General features: G+C 49.5%; 6 protein-coding genes across 6 annotated transcripts; 2 read left to right on the top strand and 4 right to left on the bottom strand.

Annotated features, from left to right (window-relative positions):
• Positions 1-460: 460 nt before the first annotated feature.
• Positions 461-1,510, top strand: V2A60_005881 (uncharacterized protein; the record flags this gene model as incomplete). The annotated part of the gene is made up of 3 exons (XM_083257179.1): positions 461-1,074; positions 1,129-1,334; positions 1,395-1,510. The coding sequence occupies 3 exons, from the start codon at positions 461-463 to the stop codon at positions 1,508-1,510; spliced, it is 936 nt and encodes a 311-aa protein (XP_083113305.1).
• Positions 1,511-2,606: 1,096 nt separating this feature from the next.
• Positions 2,607-3,255, bottom strand: V2A60_005880 (uncharacterized protein; the record flags this gene model as incomplete). The annotated part of the gene is made up of 2 exons (XM_083257178.1): positions 2,607-3,176; positions 3,229-3,255. The coding sequence occupies 2 exons, from the start codon at positions 3,253-3,255 to the stop codon at positions 2,607-2,609; spliced, it is 597 nt and encodes a 198-aa protein (XP_083113304.1).
• Positions 3,256-4,758: 1,503 nt separating this feature from the next.
• Positions 4,759-6,345, bottom strand: V2A60_005879 (Alpha/Beta hydrolase protein; the record flags this gene model as incomplete). Its single annotated transcript, XM_083257177.1, has 1 exon — positions 4,759-6,345. One exon carries the CDS (start codon positions 6,343-6,345, stop codon positions 4,759-4,761), a length of 1,587 nt encoding a protein of 528 aa, XP_083113303.1.
• Positions 6,346-7,514: 1,169 nt separating this feature from the next.
• V2A60_005878 (alpha,alpha-trehalase ATH1) lies at positions 7,515-10,662 on the bottom strand (the record flags this gene model as incomplete). Its single annotated transcript, XM_083257176.1, has 3 exons — positions 7,515-8,555; positions 8,613-10,601; positions 10,651-10,662. The coding sequence occupies 3 exons, from the start codon at positions 10,660-10,662 to the stop codon at positions 7,515-7,517; spliced, it is 3,042 nt and encodes a 1,013-aa protein (XP_083113302.1).
• A 1,202-nt stretch (positions 10,663-11,864) lies between these two features.
• On the bottom strand, positions 11,865-13,325 carry V2A60_005877 (uncharacterized protein; the record flags this gene model as incomplete). The annotated part of the gene is made up of 1 exon (XM_083257175.1): positions 11,865-13,325. The coding sequence occupies one exon, from the start codon at positions 13,323-13,325 to the stop codon at positions 11,865-11,867; it is 1,461 nt and encodes a 486-aa protein (XP_083113301.1).
• A 1,190-nt stretch (positions 13,326-14,515) lies between these two features.
• On the top strand, positions 14,516-16,499 carry V2A60_005876 (uncharacterized protein; the record flags this gene model as incomplete). The annotated part of the gene is made up of 5 exons (XM_083257174.1): positions 14,516-14,591; positions 14,673-15,847; positions 15,905-16,009; positions 16,071-16,184; positions 16,497-16,499. 5 exons carry the CDS (start codon positions 14,516-14,518, stop codon positions 16,497-16,499), a joined length of 1,473 nt encoding a protein of 490 aa, XP_083113300.1.
• Positions 16,500-16,672: the final 173 nt, after the last annotated feature.

Here is a 16,672-nt window from a genome sequence, read left to right as displayed (position 1 = left end):
ATGCGATAGTTCGAGCATCTCCTGGCGGCACTCTACGATGTTGGCACGGTATTTTGGCCTTACTCTGGCATGCAGCGCGCAGCTATGTTCGGCGGCATTGCCGCAGTTTCGCGCAGAGAATGCGGTGCTGCAGCTATTGCCATCGATTCCTTCTTGTGCGGTATGTGCGAAAGAATCGGAGAGAACTTTGTTCAGATGAACAAGGATACAAGGTGCTCGAGATTTTATGCTGACAGTTCTCAATCATTTCATTCAGCTGCCATGTCTCCTATCCGCCATATCCGAGTCAAAATGCTCTTCAACGGACATGCAGTGCATCTGCCATGACCAGAGTCTAGAGAAAACAGTGACTGGCTGTATCTACAAGTCATGCTCTCTCGTGGACTCTCTCCACGCTAAAAATGCTACACAGACGGCTTGCGGCGCTCCTGTGCGGAACAAGACCCAGCAATACTATACGATGTCCATTATCCTCGGCGTCCTCGCCGTCTTTCTCGTACTCGTACGCCTCGCTTTCAAGCAGTTCTGGAGCTTGAAGCGGTCCCTTGGGCCCGACGATAAAATTATTATGCTGACAGTCGTGCTGCGCATCTCCTGTACGGTTCTGAACGTCAAAGGCCTTGCCGACCACGGGTTGGGCAAGGACGTGTGGACCATGTCTATTAGCGATCTCAGCACATTCGTCAGGTGGCTATACATCATGGAAGTCTTGTACTTGGCAGAGCTGTCCCTACTCAAACTGAGCCTTTCGGCGTTCTATCTGTGCGTTTTCCCTGGGACGGGCATCCGTCGCCTGCTCTGGGGAGTCTTCACTCTCAATGTCCTCTTTGGTGTAATTTTCGTGACGGTGGCAATTTTTCAGTGCTCGCCGATTCACTACTGGTGGACGCAATATGGTGAGACTCCAGAAAAGGGTCATTGTATCAACATCAACGCTATGGGTTGGTCGAACGCCGGCGCTAGCGTTTTGATCGATATCTTGATGATTGCCGCACCTTTGAGTCAGATCACAAGGCTACAGCTGCACTGGAGGAAAAAGATCGGAGTGATCATCATGTTCTTGACTGGAACCTTGTAAGTCCTGTTGGAATAGTGTAGCTTGACTATGATGCTAATATTTCAGCATAGTGTGACTATTGTTTCTATTCTTCGACTTCGATCGTTAGTTGGCTTTGCGAATTCCAGAAACCCAACGTGGGACCAGTGGGAAATCGCATATTGGTCAACTATTGAAGTCAACATTGGCATGATCTGCACCTGTCTGCCATCGCTACGATTGCTGCTATTGCGTCTGTTTCCAGAGCTGCTGGGGAACACGGTTGCGTCGGGACAGAGTATCTCGCACGCACATGGCTCGCGGGGCCAAAATGTTCTCCGTTCATTAACATCCTTAGAGAGCTCAGGCAATGAACTAACGGATTTAGAACACGCAAAGGGCAGTATTTGGCAATCGAATATGATCAAGTCTCACGACGAGCTGGAAGAAACAGGACCTGGCGGAAAGCGCTGATGACACCGCTAAACCAGGGGCAAAAAGAACAGCCAGCGAGCAGGAACCCGCCAGCCGAGGGTTCAACTCATTATTAGTAGCTATGCAAAAACCACATACTAGTTTCAATACACATTCGCTACAAGCTTCATGCACAAATTCTAAATGATTGATGGCTGTTGCTAGTGCTTGTACTTTACGGAATTTGACCTCCCACGGTTCTATCGTCGAGGTAAAGAGTCTGATTTCAGGGCTACATTTACCAGCTTTTGGTTACTACCCTAGATGTTTTCGTATTCAAGTATGCCTTAAATTAGCATTCTCCATTTCCACGCGATTTCTGTTACTCAACTCTGAGGACAAAAAAGACAATAAATGTATGTACCTCTTCGTGAGAGGCATGCGGGGTCGCGACTACTCCAAATACATCATCGCATTAGTACAACACTGTGTCCCGAACTACAACTAAAATAATTTCATAAACGAATTGACACAACGATCAGTTCGTCGGAAGTGACATCTAATTTATCGCACCATATTTAGCCTTCATCTGAGCGTTCATAGCACGTACACGAACGAAGACTCGGCGTTCGCATTCCGCAATGCTCTCGGCATCAGTCAAAATTAGGAGTCCGTCCACAATTTTGCAATCATTGATTTGGACCCAAATTAAATCGGCCATATAACGGCAGCCTCTGAATAACTGCATATGAGCATCGCCGCAGACCAGGGGCGATTTGTGCCTCGCACTTTATGAATATGAATTAAATAGACAAGTATTCACAATATACACTGTTTGACGTTTGGGTCGGAGAGGAATCTGGCGAACAGTAGAAATGCCTGCGAGTAATATCAATGAACATCTAGTGTCTCTCGGGGGCCCAACAAATAGTTTTAGTGAACTACACTTGGATCAAAGTTGGTTGCCCGCTTGGGCAGCTCGTGATACCCGCAGTTGCCAGGCGTCAAGCTGTCTAGTGTCGCAAGCGTCAGCACCTGATCAATTGTGATGCATATAAAAATTAAGTTATATTAAGAGCAAACTACATTATTACCGATATTCACGTTAAAACAAAAAAATACTGGCACTGCTGTGACGGACCGAGTTGCGCAGTCTTTACGCCCTGCCACCCGCAACGCTCGTAATGGCGCTAGCCAGGTTGTATAAAGCCGCGGTCATCCCACTTACAGCTCCCATGAGTGCATTCGGGGCCGCAGACTGTATCGGGGTTGTTGTAGCCGCTGCTGGAAGCACATAGCTTTCGTTATTAGAGCTACCTTGCACCTTTACAACCTGCGCTGCCGGGGTTCCGGCTTGGTTTGGGTTGACGGCTTGGCTTGGGTTGACGGCTTGGCTTGGGTTGACGGCTGGGCTTGGGTTGGCGGCTTGGCTCGGGGATAGATTGCCATTGAAAGCTGAGATATCGTGCGTCTGGGCCCCGAGAACGTTTATCGGGAAGTTCAGAGTGTTGCCGTTGACGCCCTTTGCACTCGGCGATTCCGCGGCCGGCACAGGAGCTTGTGCCGGTGCCGGTGCCGGTGCCGGTGACCCTGCGGCCGGCACAGCGGCCTGGTTCGGTGACAGGTTGCCGTTCGCAGCCGAGACATCATGGGTCTGTAAACCCAATACGTTGATTGGAAAATCCAGTTTGTTGTTACTGGCGTTGATATCGATGAATGGGACAGCCTTTGCGAGGGTTTAGCGATATCATTTGGATGGGAGAGTGAGCATCTACTACCTGAGGGCTCGGCACAGGGGCCGCCATTGCGACGGCGCAGAGGGCAAGGAGAGTGGTGGGCTGCATTGTCACGGTAATAAGGCGGAAAATGACGAAATGACGACGTTAGGATGTGGCTGATGACGTTGGATACGGATTATTAGTCGAGTCCGAAAAATAAAAAGAGTGTCGATGAAGCTGGAATCGAATGAGCGACCGTGTTGCTGTGATTTACAGAGTCTTCGAAGGTATGGCATAGCTTTATAGAAAATGGTTGCAGGGGACATACATTCAGGCTCTAAGTATGCTGCTATACATCTACTCTTACCTGAGTCTCGCCGTTCTCAGGTGACAGACGTCCGTGGTATCATCGCTGTAACTGTGCGCAATAAACCAGTCGCCTTATCAGGCTGTCAATTAAACCCTGGCCAAATTAAGGAGCTTAAAAGTGTAAAAGGGCCAACGTTTTGAGGAATGATCCAGGTAGCCACTGCCAGGATAGGCATCGCTTGGTATCACGCTAACAAAGGCCATGTAGGCAATTTTCATGCGGCTCTGCCTGTTGCGCACGGTCGCTTGATTTGCGACCGGCCCGGTCTGTGTGCCAGTGGTTCTGTTTCTGGATCTACCTGCCAATCCATCATGACCACGACAGCGACGGTGACTATTTCGAATCTTTCAGATTGTATTCGATGTCATATCCTGAGGGAATTAGGCAGTCACAGCTAAGGTTGTGATCAACTCAAGTTAGGATCTTCTGACTGCAAAGTAGAGTTGTAGCCCACCCTTGTAGGCATCGCATTGCGAGAGTGGATTTTTCTTTTCGATATTTACGGCCTTCGTGAGGTTGCGTGACACGTTTAAGAAAAAAATATGCTACTATATAATTAGTTTGTGACGATGGAACCCTGGATCGACAGCTGTGGTACATAATAACATCAACAGCCCTGCTACTTTCACGTGTGTAGTTGCGCCGTAGCGGACAATGCGTTGCCGGTAGTTGTGAAATTGTGCGCTCACTGGACATTCCGCCACGGACGGACCTTCGTCTCAGGATGGACGTGCTGTTATCTCGTGGATGGATCGCCCCGTTAGATTTGCAGGGGAGGTACAAATGGGCTAGTTCTTTATCACCTTTTATTACACAAGTGTAACTAGCAGTATCTATCAGAATGGTTATAGAAATGTCAGATTTTTGAAATCTGGATAGGTCCTCCTAGCAGTGAGCTCATTGAGCGTGTCGTTACCGTGATCAGGTGGGTTGTAACAGTGATCACTAGTTACGGAGTACGGAGTACATCCTTAGCAATTGGGAGTAAATATGGAGTCGAACGATTTCGTGACAGCAAACAAGCTTTTTCTTTTCCTCAATGGCACTGGCGAAGGGTTCGATGCTTTGTGCTGTACTGCATCGAAACTCAAATGAGTGTATGCTACAGTTGTTCTGGTCACAACCTGGTAGAGCCGGCAAGATCAAACTGGTGTCACGAAAAAAATCTTGAAAAATGGCCGCATGACGATAATGTTCAACTAGGTAGTTTATTTCTTCCTTCAGAATAACGGCTTTGTGCTACTCAAATCATCTATACGTCCGAGAAGTTGCTGGAGCATTCTATAACCACCAGACAAGGAGTATCCTGGAACCTCGTGACCGGCAAGTTGTACGTCGTAGAATGTTAGTCCACGTTCCTTCACATAAACTCCGATGTTCCCTGTGGGACCAAGGGCGCCCCCGTTGTTGTTTTCGTGGTTTGGAATAAAGAATGGCGTCTTGGGGAAAGAATGGAAGCCCCGATGTCCGTGCCAGGTCACATTTTGCAGTGCAAAGAGAGTGCCATTCGTCTGGATCAAAGCGTCGAGAGCACCAGATCCCACAATCGCGTTGTTTGTGCGCTCAATGATATTTTGAAGGGTACCATCAAGGGCAGCTCCAGGAGAGTTGTCACCCTCGGGAAACACGCTCCCATTGTTACCTCCACATTGTGCCCATTTTTTACCAATGAGAGGAGCATGGATTGCTTTCTGCACGTCTTCACGCTGGAAGTATACTTCGGCTCCGGGAGGCACATAGTCACCCTCGTTGACCTCACCAAGGTGGCTGTAGGCTGTCGGACACTGATCCGAAATATGATAAACATTGTAACATGGGTTGTTTGACTGCAGAGAGTCCCGGATAATACCACTAACGGCTCTGTCCTCTTGCGGGGCCTGGGGGAATGGCTCTTGTGGAGGAGGGAAAGTGAACCACTTTTTCGTGTAGTTTGCCTGCCCGCTTGATTCATAAAGCTGATTGATCTTTGAGATAGTCTCATCGCTGTGGTGTAGCAAGTTGGCCCAGTACGTATTGTATGGAACTTCGGTGATAGAGAACTGGAGAGTTCCATCCCCAATAACCGGGTCGTTGATAGAGATGCCCTTCAGGTTGAAGTACTGTGTATCATTTTGAAGTAAAAAGCTGTTGGCAATGTATGGAACGTACGCTCCAGCATATGACTCGCCCGTAAAATAGGTCTTGGCACCCTTGAGCTGGTCAAATGTGTCGATAAAGTTCTTCCAAAAGCCGCGGAATTGTGTTGCCAGCTCAATCTCATCTCGGATGCTCGGAGCACCCAAAGAGAATCCTGTGCCGACAGGCTGTTCTATCCAGATCATGTTGGTGAGTTTGTGCCATGAGTAGGGGTTCTTGACTGGGGCAAGAGTGCCATCCTGCCACAGCACCGGCCCGTTTTCGGTCAAGAAACCTGACAGGGAGGAGCAGCCTGGGCCTCCATTGAGCCAGACGGTGATTTCATCAGTAATGGAGCCATCTTCTGAGGGGAAAAACCAGAAGAAGAGGTGATTGTTTTCGGCCTCATCGCTAGAGATCGGCAGGCTACCTGCATAGGATTCGCCCACGTCGAAGTCAATCTCCGGCAAGTTTGCACCATCCACCGCAAACTTCTTGGTCCTATTATTCAAGAAACGGGGTTTGGTGCCATTTCGTACTTGTGGCTCCCTCTTTGTTATGTAGCCAGTGCGTTCACGCTGGGGGAGGTGTTTAGCCAAATGCTTCTTGAATTCGGCGGCCCTGTCGGCAACAACACCTCCGGAGAACGCCGCCACTGCGACGGCAGCAATTGCTGCGAAGCGCATCTTCATGGGGACGGGGATCAAGTAAAGGCTAGGATAACTGAATGTGATGAAGAAGCTTGCCCTAGGGTACTAAGAGCTCGGCGGTGATACACTTTATATTTTTTCCACTTTCATAAAGATGGTCTCAACTCTGTGCCTCACGGGTATGTCACTTCCGATGGTGTATTGTCTTGTGCCGAAAAACATATCCATTCGCCACATGTTTCCGGGCGTTGTAACCTCACATCCATTCATTTCACTTTTCTTAGCCCAAATGGGCAGGTGCCCATTATGAGATAGCATCTCATTGGCACTGGATAGCTCAATTCTAGAGTGGTTCCATCAGGTTAGTCATGCCGCTATCCGAGTACATGCGATTACTACCGTCATAGAACCCCGCGCCACTTATTAACTTGTTCAAAGACAGCCTAGAGCTCCAGATGACGATCAGGTGTATACATATCTTGGTAATACTACGGAGTACTTTGAAAGACACTACTTAAGTTCTTGACCCCCTTTCGATCTACCGTCGGCTTTTACATTGTGGTCCACGGAGGCTTGCGCAATAGTGGATACAGAATTGCGCGGATGACGCACCACCCGTCGCGGGCCAAGACTGTGATCGCATAGGCTAATGAGCCCTGAGATGCGGCAGTGATTCCATGGGAAACGCCGGGCCGCTGCGCATTAAGCTGGCTTGCTGCTGTTTTCATCGCGGCCTATATGAACAGCTTCCTAATTCGCCATCACACATTGACAATGTGCCGGCTGTTTCCTGGTACTGTACCCAGTCACCCAGCTTCGGGAACCATGACCATGTTACTTGCATAGTGAGGAAGGCCCTTATATGGGTACCGCACTGTGAATCATTACCGGTTCTAGCGCCTTTTCGCGATTTCCGGCCCGCATTCGTGTCAATTTCCAAAGAAATACGAGGTGTAATATCCTTCGGCAGCATTGATCATCACCCTGCAAAAAGAAGCACACAGGTCGAGCACATGTTGAAGCTTTATTGCACAAACCAGATCATGATATATTTATAGCCATCAGATGGCCTGCTTGCTGCCAGATAGTGTGGTAATCACTTCCCTGCTGCTCGTGTGCATTGAAGTCTGCGCTCGCTCCTCGGGCACTTGCGGTGAACTTCAACACGCAGATTCACAACTCTCAATCCAGCAAGCGTGAGAGCTGTCCTATCAAGCGTCGATAATTATGGCCCACTCGGCAACGGTCGCGCCAGCTTGGGTCTGGCCTTGATTGCCCTGCACAAATAATGTAGCAAACTTAGGCGCTGCAATAGGAGTATTGAACTTGACTTCGGTTGTATTACTCCGCGGGATGCTGGGACGATTAGGGCCAACACCATCCTTTCTGTAGGGCGACGAAATTTGCACTGTGAAGTGCTGGCTGTTCGCGCTGTTTCGCGCTGCCGTGGCCTCGTCGTGAAACGTCACCGTCAAACTGTCCGGCGGCAACTGTGCCCAGTCAAATGAGCAACCGATAATGTTCTTCCCTCTATCGCTGTCTCGGATTCTCACAGTAATAGAGCTCAGCTCGGTGGCAGAAGCTGGTTGCCACTTGGTCGACCTAGCGCCGTCAACAGCACCTTCGGGGAACTGGCCGGGGACGATACTCTGACTGGACTTTACCGGCTGGCATTGCGCGATATTGCCCTGTGCGGTTTTGATGTCGCCAATTTTTCGATTCGGAATAGTAATTGCGCTGCCATCAGCGGAAAGGTGATATAGCTTCCTATTCGCGGTACCGGCGTTGACGGGAATTGCCGCGCCTTTGTACCGCTGGTCGGCTGTATCGAGTGGCTTGATCTTAGTGGCTCTTGCCAGCGTTGTATGTTCATATGTAGAGGATGCTGCGATTGGCCATCCGCGCCAGTAGAATATTCGGTATTTCAACTGTGGAATCTGTGGTGGCAGGCTTGGATCCACGTGGAGCTGGTCATCAGGCAAATATCGCAATCCCAAGTAGCCAAACAGTGTAACTTGGTTAGCTCCACCATGGCCAGTCAGGAACGGAAATCCCGGGTGTGTGCCGCCATTTGCGTTTGCATTATCGACAATCTGCTCCGACAGCTGGTAGAAGGGACTTCTGATATAGGGAGAAAATGAGTACCGGGCATAGGTGTGAGCGGAACAGCCAGACGGAGAAACCTGGTTGGCCACGATGGAAAATATTGCGTATGTCATCGCAGGGCCATCCGCGGACTGCTTAGCGGCATACTATAGCGCGATGTTAGCGGATGCTATAAGTGTATTGAGTTGTCAAAAGATGCTCACATAATCTAGATCGTTCAAGGAGTCCTCAGGTCCGTAGTTGTGAGTGTAATGCAGGGGGTACGTGTCCAAGACGACATCAGCTTGCTTGACTACTACATTATCGTCCATCGTCGTATACTCGAGTGTGATGTTGTTTTCTCTCAGGAACACGATGGTATTTGCCATTTCCTCCCACATTGTATCAGGCTCGAGGCCGAATTGCTGCCTGAACTGGTTGGAGTATCGAAGAATCTGGGAAATGAGCGGCATGGTGTACCCACCAGCATCAATATGGTTTGCATACTCGTCGGGGTCCGTCATGTCTGTGAGTGTCCAGTTGCTTCCGTTCGGCTGAAGGATGCTAGAAAAGCCTCTGGCGATGGAATCAATCACTGGAAAATAAGAATTCTCGAAAGTGGCATCGTCACCAGAAGCGACCCACTGGTTTATCAGTGCCAATCCAATATCACCATTGATATGGTATTCGTAATCCCAACAAGCGCCGGTGCCAGTACAATTCCCAAAACGGCCGCTCGTCCAAGAGTACAAGGCGGCATCTTCCGGCATAGCGATTCCGCCCTTAGAAGTGCCAGCTCCCATCTGTGCATTTCGCTTCGCCTGCTCGTAGTGAGCTACTCGATAGCTAGCGATGGTTTTGGCGGCAACAGGGAATGTTGCCACGAGGCCCGGCTGCATCCAGGTCTCGGCGTCCCAAAATATCATGCCAGCATATGTTTCGGATCCCAGTCCGCCAACTGAAATGCTGTTTTGATTGAGAGAGTTACCGGATGATATTGCTATAGCATTTTCTCCGATGGTATTCTGAAGAAGATAGAAAGGGTTGACAACGGACATGATTGAATCGTCGATGATCGACGGGTCATCGGGCAGGACGCCGCTATCGAGACGGAAGTCGTCAACAAACTGATCAGGCATAACATGTGCCCATTCTGAAACGTGCGATCGGAGAAGACTATCGAAACCTTGTTTACTAGCTTGTTGAGCGGCAGTCTTCGCCCGATCTTTCGGATTTTCGAAAGCATCACTGGATGCAATGCCAACATATTTTGTGATTTGCATGCGTTGGTTGGCTTTCAGCTTAGCGCTATATTTCCGCCCGATGCTAGAGTCGCTAGCTTGAATGTATGGCTCATTATGGGTAGTTCCCGTCGATTCAGCATTACGCCCAGGATTAAAACCAAGTGTCGCAAAAACGTAGGCGGGTGTGTTGGGAAGCCCAAGAGGATGAACGGCGGAGTAAATGAAGTCTTCTTCCAATCCAGACTCAAGAAACGTCGATCGAACAGCGCAGGTACCTTCCAGGACGTTGACGATGGTCGCGCTCACATCCGCGGACGGTTCGACAAGCATGCGCACCACGCCGACGTTGATATCCAGTTTGTGAGTAAATACTTGGAACTGTACCTTAAATGTAGCCGGGTAGCCTTGGGGAGACCATGTATAGTCCCAAGACAAAACGCCAGCCTTGTAGTCAAACGTGGTGGAATAGTTGGAAATTGTAGCACTTTCGACCCCGGAATCGAGAAATGTGCCATTGCCGAGATCGAGAACAATTCCTGCCCAATGTGGAATACCCGAAATGAAGCTTTCTCCTCCATTCTGCAAATCCCAGAAGCCGGAAACCCCGGCAAAAGTTTGTCGGCGAGAAAACAGTGGCCATCCATTGAGATTATCGCCATTCACTGGTACATCTATCTCAAAAAAAGGCCCAATACTTGCTGAGTTGATACCTATATATCCGTTGGACACAGAGCCACGCGATTGATAGTGCCCTTGGTCCATGACCGAGCTCGTCAAGCGCCAATTGTCGAGATCCCAAGAAACTCCGGGAAAGGCAGTGCTGTACGAAGATTTGGTGCCAATGCCGCCATCTCGAATTCGTACAGAGCTAGAATAGTCAACATCGTATTGGCGCAAAGCTCTGGCAACTCTTGTTTTTGATGCGAACGCGCTTCCCAAAAGCACAAAGGCCACAGCCAATCCAGTAGTCTGCTATCGTGTGAGTACGTTGTCTGTATTTTTGCTAGTCTACACATACTGGTACAATCATGCTAGGCCACAGAGAGAACGAGCAATTGGCACGAAAGAAACAAAAGCAGGTTCTCCTTCGTTTCAATCATGGACATATTTATTGAATTGTTCGGCGCACAGGTCAAATTTAGAGTTTCTCCGATACTGGGGGTCAGTCTGAACAATCCAAGGGTGGCTCGCTCCCTGCCTACCGACTTGCATGGCAGGAACACGATGTCACACACGCGGGACACAAACAGCGACCAGCAAGGTTCCTAACCCTATTATCTACTGACTACTTGGGGTGGCTGGCTGGCTAACAGTCTTATCCCATGAGTTATGACGTGGAATGTGAGTGGCCTGACTGAAAAGCATCATATGATGTCTCGTTCCAACGTTCCGTCTCGTTCCCGTCAACGCAACTGCTTGTAGGGATCTTTCAATCTGGAAGAAAAGCTTCGCCCCACCAAGCGACCAGTGCATTTCACCGACCGTGACGCCGAAACAAGGAAACAATGCGGGGAGCGCTAGGCGAGTTCAGCGTTGGCTGTCGTCGATCGGTGCATAGTGTTGGATCAGAAACCTATCCTTGGGGGTCACCTGCCCAGTTGGTGAAATTCATGAGTGCTAACAAAAGCAATGGGCGAGGAGGGGAAGGCTGTCCTGATACGCTTAATTGCTCGGGCGATGGTAGTCATGTGCGTATTGTGCAGTGCCCTTCATGGCCCCATGTCGGGACAGAGGAAAATGCCCAACCAGGACGCGGTCTGAGAGGAGGGAGGCAAGTGCTCTCGAGTTTGCTCGCGCCTAATCACATGAGCTTGTCCATGGGTCACATATTGTTGCCATTCCGGCAGTCTGCCACCTCCTCAATTCCGTCATTGTCTCTTGGCAGGAGTGCCACGTGCATAAAGATTGTTTCATTGCAAGCGGGGTTCAAATATAGTCGCGACGAGAAATCGCGGGATATGTTAATGCACGGTGTACTTGAAGTCTGAGCGCGCAAATGAGCCATCTTATCAATACATTGGACTTTTACACCATCACAATCCATTCCTTGCAGCCGTATCAAAGAAGGCAGACGAAAATCGCAATTTTTTTTTTCTTTAATTGACGTGTGCTTTGTTTCGGTGTCGCGAAGCGATGTGTATTGAATTCCATACCTGAAAATTTCCACCTGGCTCATTTGAGTGACTCAGACTGCTCCGTTTTAGCTTTCTCTTCCATTACTGATTAAGCTGTTCACCGATCGCGCTCGTGAGACATTGCGTTCCCATCTACTCTCACTGGCGGTTCTAGTTCAGGCTTGTAATCGGGCGGATCGCCCCGGTCAGCCACAGTCTCCTGCGTCGCTTCAGCGAACGATGGTGGTGGCGCGGGTTCAACCGCGACCTGAGTCGCGACCTTGGACACAACTTGAGGTGTTGGGGCGGTCGTAGGCGGCATGATTGTCGTTTCGAATTTGAAGGTATCGGAGTGTTCTTTTCCACAAACAGTGACGCTAATTGCAACTTTCAGCGCGTGAATGACTTTCATATTATATGTCAGGAAGCTAGGGGTGATTGGCGGTGCAAAACAATTGCTTGTCAGCCTCTCATTGCCACTGTAGAGTCCTGATTCATACAAACGTATATCAAATAAGGCTCCGAGATCGATGCGATCGCCGTCTGGGTCAATATCGACAACCATTGGCTCTGGCAGTGACTTGAGAGCATGGTCAAAGTGAAGGTCTAGATTGTCGGAGGTGCATGCTTCGCGTGCGCCTCCAAGAAAATGCTCGCCCGCGCGAATGACGGTATAAGTTTTAAGGTGCAATGTGATGTAGTTTATAGTGGCTTTTTGTGTGGTTTTGCGCACGTCCTCACTAGTACCAGTTGCGGTTGGCGACAGGCGCAAAGTAAGCGGGATGGTATCGTTGGACTGGAGCTGCATTACGACGGGAATGCCCACACTTATCGAATATGAGAGGGATGGGACACTGGAAGTGTGGAAAAATTGCTTGCTTTTCTGCTTGAATGAAAGCTCAACTTCCTCCATTCCGGGAATAAGCTTATAAGAGGTAATAGAATGTGCTGGTGCCACCAAAGTTTTCACCATTTTTGGTGCGGGCTCCAGCGTAGGTGGCGCACCCAGAAGAATAGGCTGAGTGGATTGGGCTGGGGTGACGGCCTTGTTGTTCGTCCCGCAGCTGGGTGTCAGATATGCCTCAAGCCAGTATTCTACATAGCCTTCCTTGTGGTGATGGTATGATGCGTACGAGGGCGGCAGCAAGTGTGTAGCGACCGAGGCGGCATCTGTAGGCAGGAAGCTGTTTCGCTCAGCTTCGCGAGAAAGGTGTGCACTCGGGCATTTCGGTATCTCTATGGCAAAGGGGAACTCTGCGGCGTCTGCTTGGTCGTTGGAAACGTGCAGCGGCCCTGAATGGAGGAGTTGCAAGGTTTCTGGAGCGTGGTAGCCAAAGAAGTTGTATCGACTCCGATAGGTATCGTGCCGTGTGCCGCCGTTGCCATTACTGCGCGTGACAACGATTTTTGTTTTGGCACGGCCCAGAAGCCGGATGGTGACTTGACACTCGGGGGCGACAATGTGCTGTAGACGCACAACTTTACCAATGATGGTATCCCCAGCTTGAAAGAAGGGCTTGTGTGGCCCAGTGAGGGCAATACTGAGAGCTGGTGATCCTTCAGATCTCGCACAAGGCATGCTGGCGGTGGTGCTTTATCGGCAAGATGAATGAGAGCGTAATTGTTGAGTGTCAACCCTGACCGAATCCCAGTCTCACGGTGCGGCTTACGGGCCTTTTTATCAATGAGAAGGGACCATATGTATAAGGCTGACAAGTGACGTATTCGCCAGTGGCATCCAGCTTAGTTGGCGGAGCGATGAGGCTCCGCCACAGGGGCAAAACACCTAACCTTCTTAAGGCACCTGCCTCAGTAAAGGATTTGTGCCTAGCCATTGTAAACCAAGAGATCGCTAAGTGATGATGTAGTGTGGGATTTGCGGATCTCTCCTCCCCTCAACCTACTGGTACGCCAGCCTCACACCCGCACCCACCAGCGGCGCCCATAGCAGTGTAATAATGTTGCGGTGGCTGTGACGGTGGGTGGCTTGCCACTCTGCTGAGGCTTCTCATAAAAACGGGTTCACTCAACACCTGAAAAGCATGGTAAAGGGGTCACCGAGGCTCTCATCCCCTGTATTTGTTAGGACGCGGCGCATAAATGTTTGGCTGTTGGCTTAACAGCGTTCATCAGCCGCCAATTTAAGAAAACTCTCATAGGATGGGTTTCAGTGCTCTGCCAGCATTCTACATTTTTCATTTTTTTTCTTTCTTTCCATTCTTGAATAGAGATTTCAGCCACTGTCAAAGCCATCATCCGCAGGTAATCCAGCGCAAACGCTTGCATACCCTGTAGCAGTGCGACTTCACTGGCTTCAGCACTAGGACGGCTAACCGCACTCGCTAGTCTGGCCAAAAATCAGACTGCTAATTAGCTAAGTAGGTACTCATTAGTTAACGATGACGGTCATCAGAGATGTAAAAAGATTTGGGATCGGGCTTTTCTGCATCACGTCTTGATCATGTTATTAACTACGCAAAATGCCGGCTCAGCCGTGGCCTGGCGTGACACCTGTCTCGGAGTAATTTTTGTTTGATTTTTTATTATTTTGCCGTGATGCATGCCGGCAGAAGGTTTTGCCGCTCAATATGATGTCTCGTCTGGCCAACGCGCCCCCCAAAGGTGCTCAGTAGCGACTCTTCTTTGCTTTGGCTCGCCATCATAAAGGCCTTGTGTCGCCAGAAAGTAAATGGGCCTTTCGAAGCAACATCATTTTTCGTCTTCAGTGTATTGCCTTTCCGGTATGAGAACAAGTAGCTGCCTAGCATCATGAGGCATCAAGCAGAGTCGGCCACCGATGATGTGCAGCCATTTTGGGCTCCAGGAACCGTCATTCTCAGAGGATGTGAGCTTATATGTTTCATCAGGCCCCCCAAAAAAAATTCATGCGCAGGATAACCAACGCAAAGTCTCCCTAATCGCGAAGCCGACGAATCTACACCATCGCTGAGTCTCCATCCGGTCCCTACCACCGACCCAGACGACCCTCTCAACTGGTCTTTTCGAAGAAAGACTCTTCACTTCACACTCGTCAATTTTTACGTATTCCTCACCTTTGTCCAGCTGGATATTGGCGGCGCGGCATGGCAAGCATATCAGCAGGAGCTCAAGTTTACCCCAAATTTCTTGAATGCAAGTGTGGCTTACAATTACGTGGGCCTGGCCTGTGGCTGTATATTCTTCGTACCTCTGGTGTACAAGTATGGAAGACGGCCTGTTTATCTGTTCAGTGCTGTTCTGCAGCTAGCTGCCTGTGTTTTGACCGCGCTCACTCGAAATGAGGGCGATTTCATCGCGGGCAACCTTCTCACCGGCCTCGGCGGCGCCATCAGCGAAATCATTGCACAAGTCACCATCTCAGACGTGTATTTTGTTCATCAGCATGCGGCGATGAATGGCTGGTTCTTATTTGCGCAAACTGCCGGCGCTACACTCGGGCCTGTGGCCTCCGGCTACGTCGTCGACGGTCAAGGATGGAGATGGATGTGGTGGTGGTGCGTTGTGCTCTTCGCCGCCAATCTTGTTTTGGTCGTCTTCTTCTTCGAGGAATCCAAGTACTTGATGCCGACACGTTATCAAGCCAACGCCACTTCCTCTTTTCAAAGGGGCAAGCATCGCTCATCAGACACAGCCAATTACCAAGATCATGAGCTTCAACGCGTCTGCGACGACGATAATTCAGTTCACCGAAAGACCTATCTCCAGCGGCTTGCTCTCGTTACCGAAACCAAGGGTTCAATCTGGAGAGACTTTTATAGACCCCTCATTCCTTTGTTTAAATTTGCCGCGGTTGCATACGCAGCAGTCACGTTTGGTACTCTCTCTATCGCCTTCGCAGTCATTTCTTCCGTCATGTCCATTTACTTGTTTGAGCCGCCATACAACTTTACTGCGTCTGCCGTTGGTCTCATCAATCTTGCCTTGTTTGTGACCTCAATCCCCTCGTTAGTATTCGGCGGCTATGGAAATGATTTACTGATACTCTGGCTGTCGAAACGGAATGGTGGCATATTCGAGCCCGAGATGCGCCTGTGGCTTGCACTACCTATGGCAGTCGTATGCCCTGGTGGTGTTTTGCTGAGCGGACTAACAATTAGCTACGTGAGTGAATAGCTTGCATTCAAGAAAGATGAGCTTCGTCATTAACGCACCCTGCAGGGTGGCCCCTGGCCACTGATCGCCATTGGACTGGGGTTATTTGGCTTCGGCATAAATGTCATTAATGATGCAGCTCTGTCTTACGCAATGGACAGCTACCAAGAAGTATGGTTATCCCAAATGGCTCTTCTCTGACCAACTTCTAACATTTTTTTTTCAATCACAGATCATTGGCTCTGCCATGGTTGGGGTTGTATTCGTGCGCAACGCTGCTTCAATTGGTATTCTCTTTGGCCTCACGCCCTGGATCCAGAAAGCCGGGGTTCGCAACGTCAATATTGTAGTATCTTGTTTTTGTTTCGCCATTTTGCTTCTGCCAGTTGCATTGCTGATTTGGGGTAAGAAAGCCAGGGCAGCTTCTGCTGCGTCCTATAAAAAATTGGCTGGAAGCCAGTTGGCAACTCGTCAAGCCTGAAGAACTAGGGACTGTATATGCCAGGATATTGGTGCTGTGAAAAGTCCGAGGCAGGGAAAGTGGTTGCATTGTGCGCGGGAATGAGCAGTATTCTATGCGCCACTGTAGTTCTTTAAGTGCGCTTTCCGTGGCGCTGAAGGCGGAGAATCTGACGAAAATAGCTAATAACATGAATAGTAAATATGTTCGAGAATGGAAAGCAATCCGGGGGTATTCAGAATGAGAATCATCATAAAAAATTATTGTCTGGCGTACGGACTATATTTAGGAATGAAACTGTCAAAGCAAGTTGCAAGGCGTCTTGGCTCAACCCAGTCCTGTGAGCAAAGTCTCCCAATACAGAAGCTACTGTC

This window comes from Cordyceps javanica, chromosome 3, assembly GCF_051103115.1.
Source record: "Cordyceps javanica chromosome 3, complete sequence".
Taxonomy (NCBI): Eukaryota; Fungi; Ascomycota; class Sordariomycetes; order Hypocreales; family Cordycipitaceae; genus Cordyceps; species Cordyceps javanica.
The sequence above is the reverse complement of the archived record's forward strand: the minus strand, read 5'-3'. Positions and strand labels throughout refer to the sequence as shown.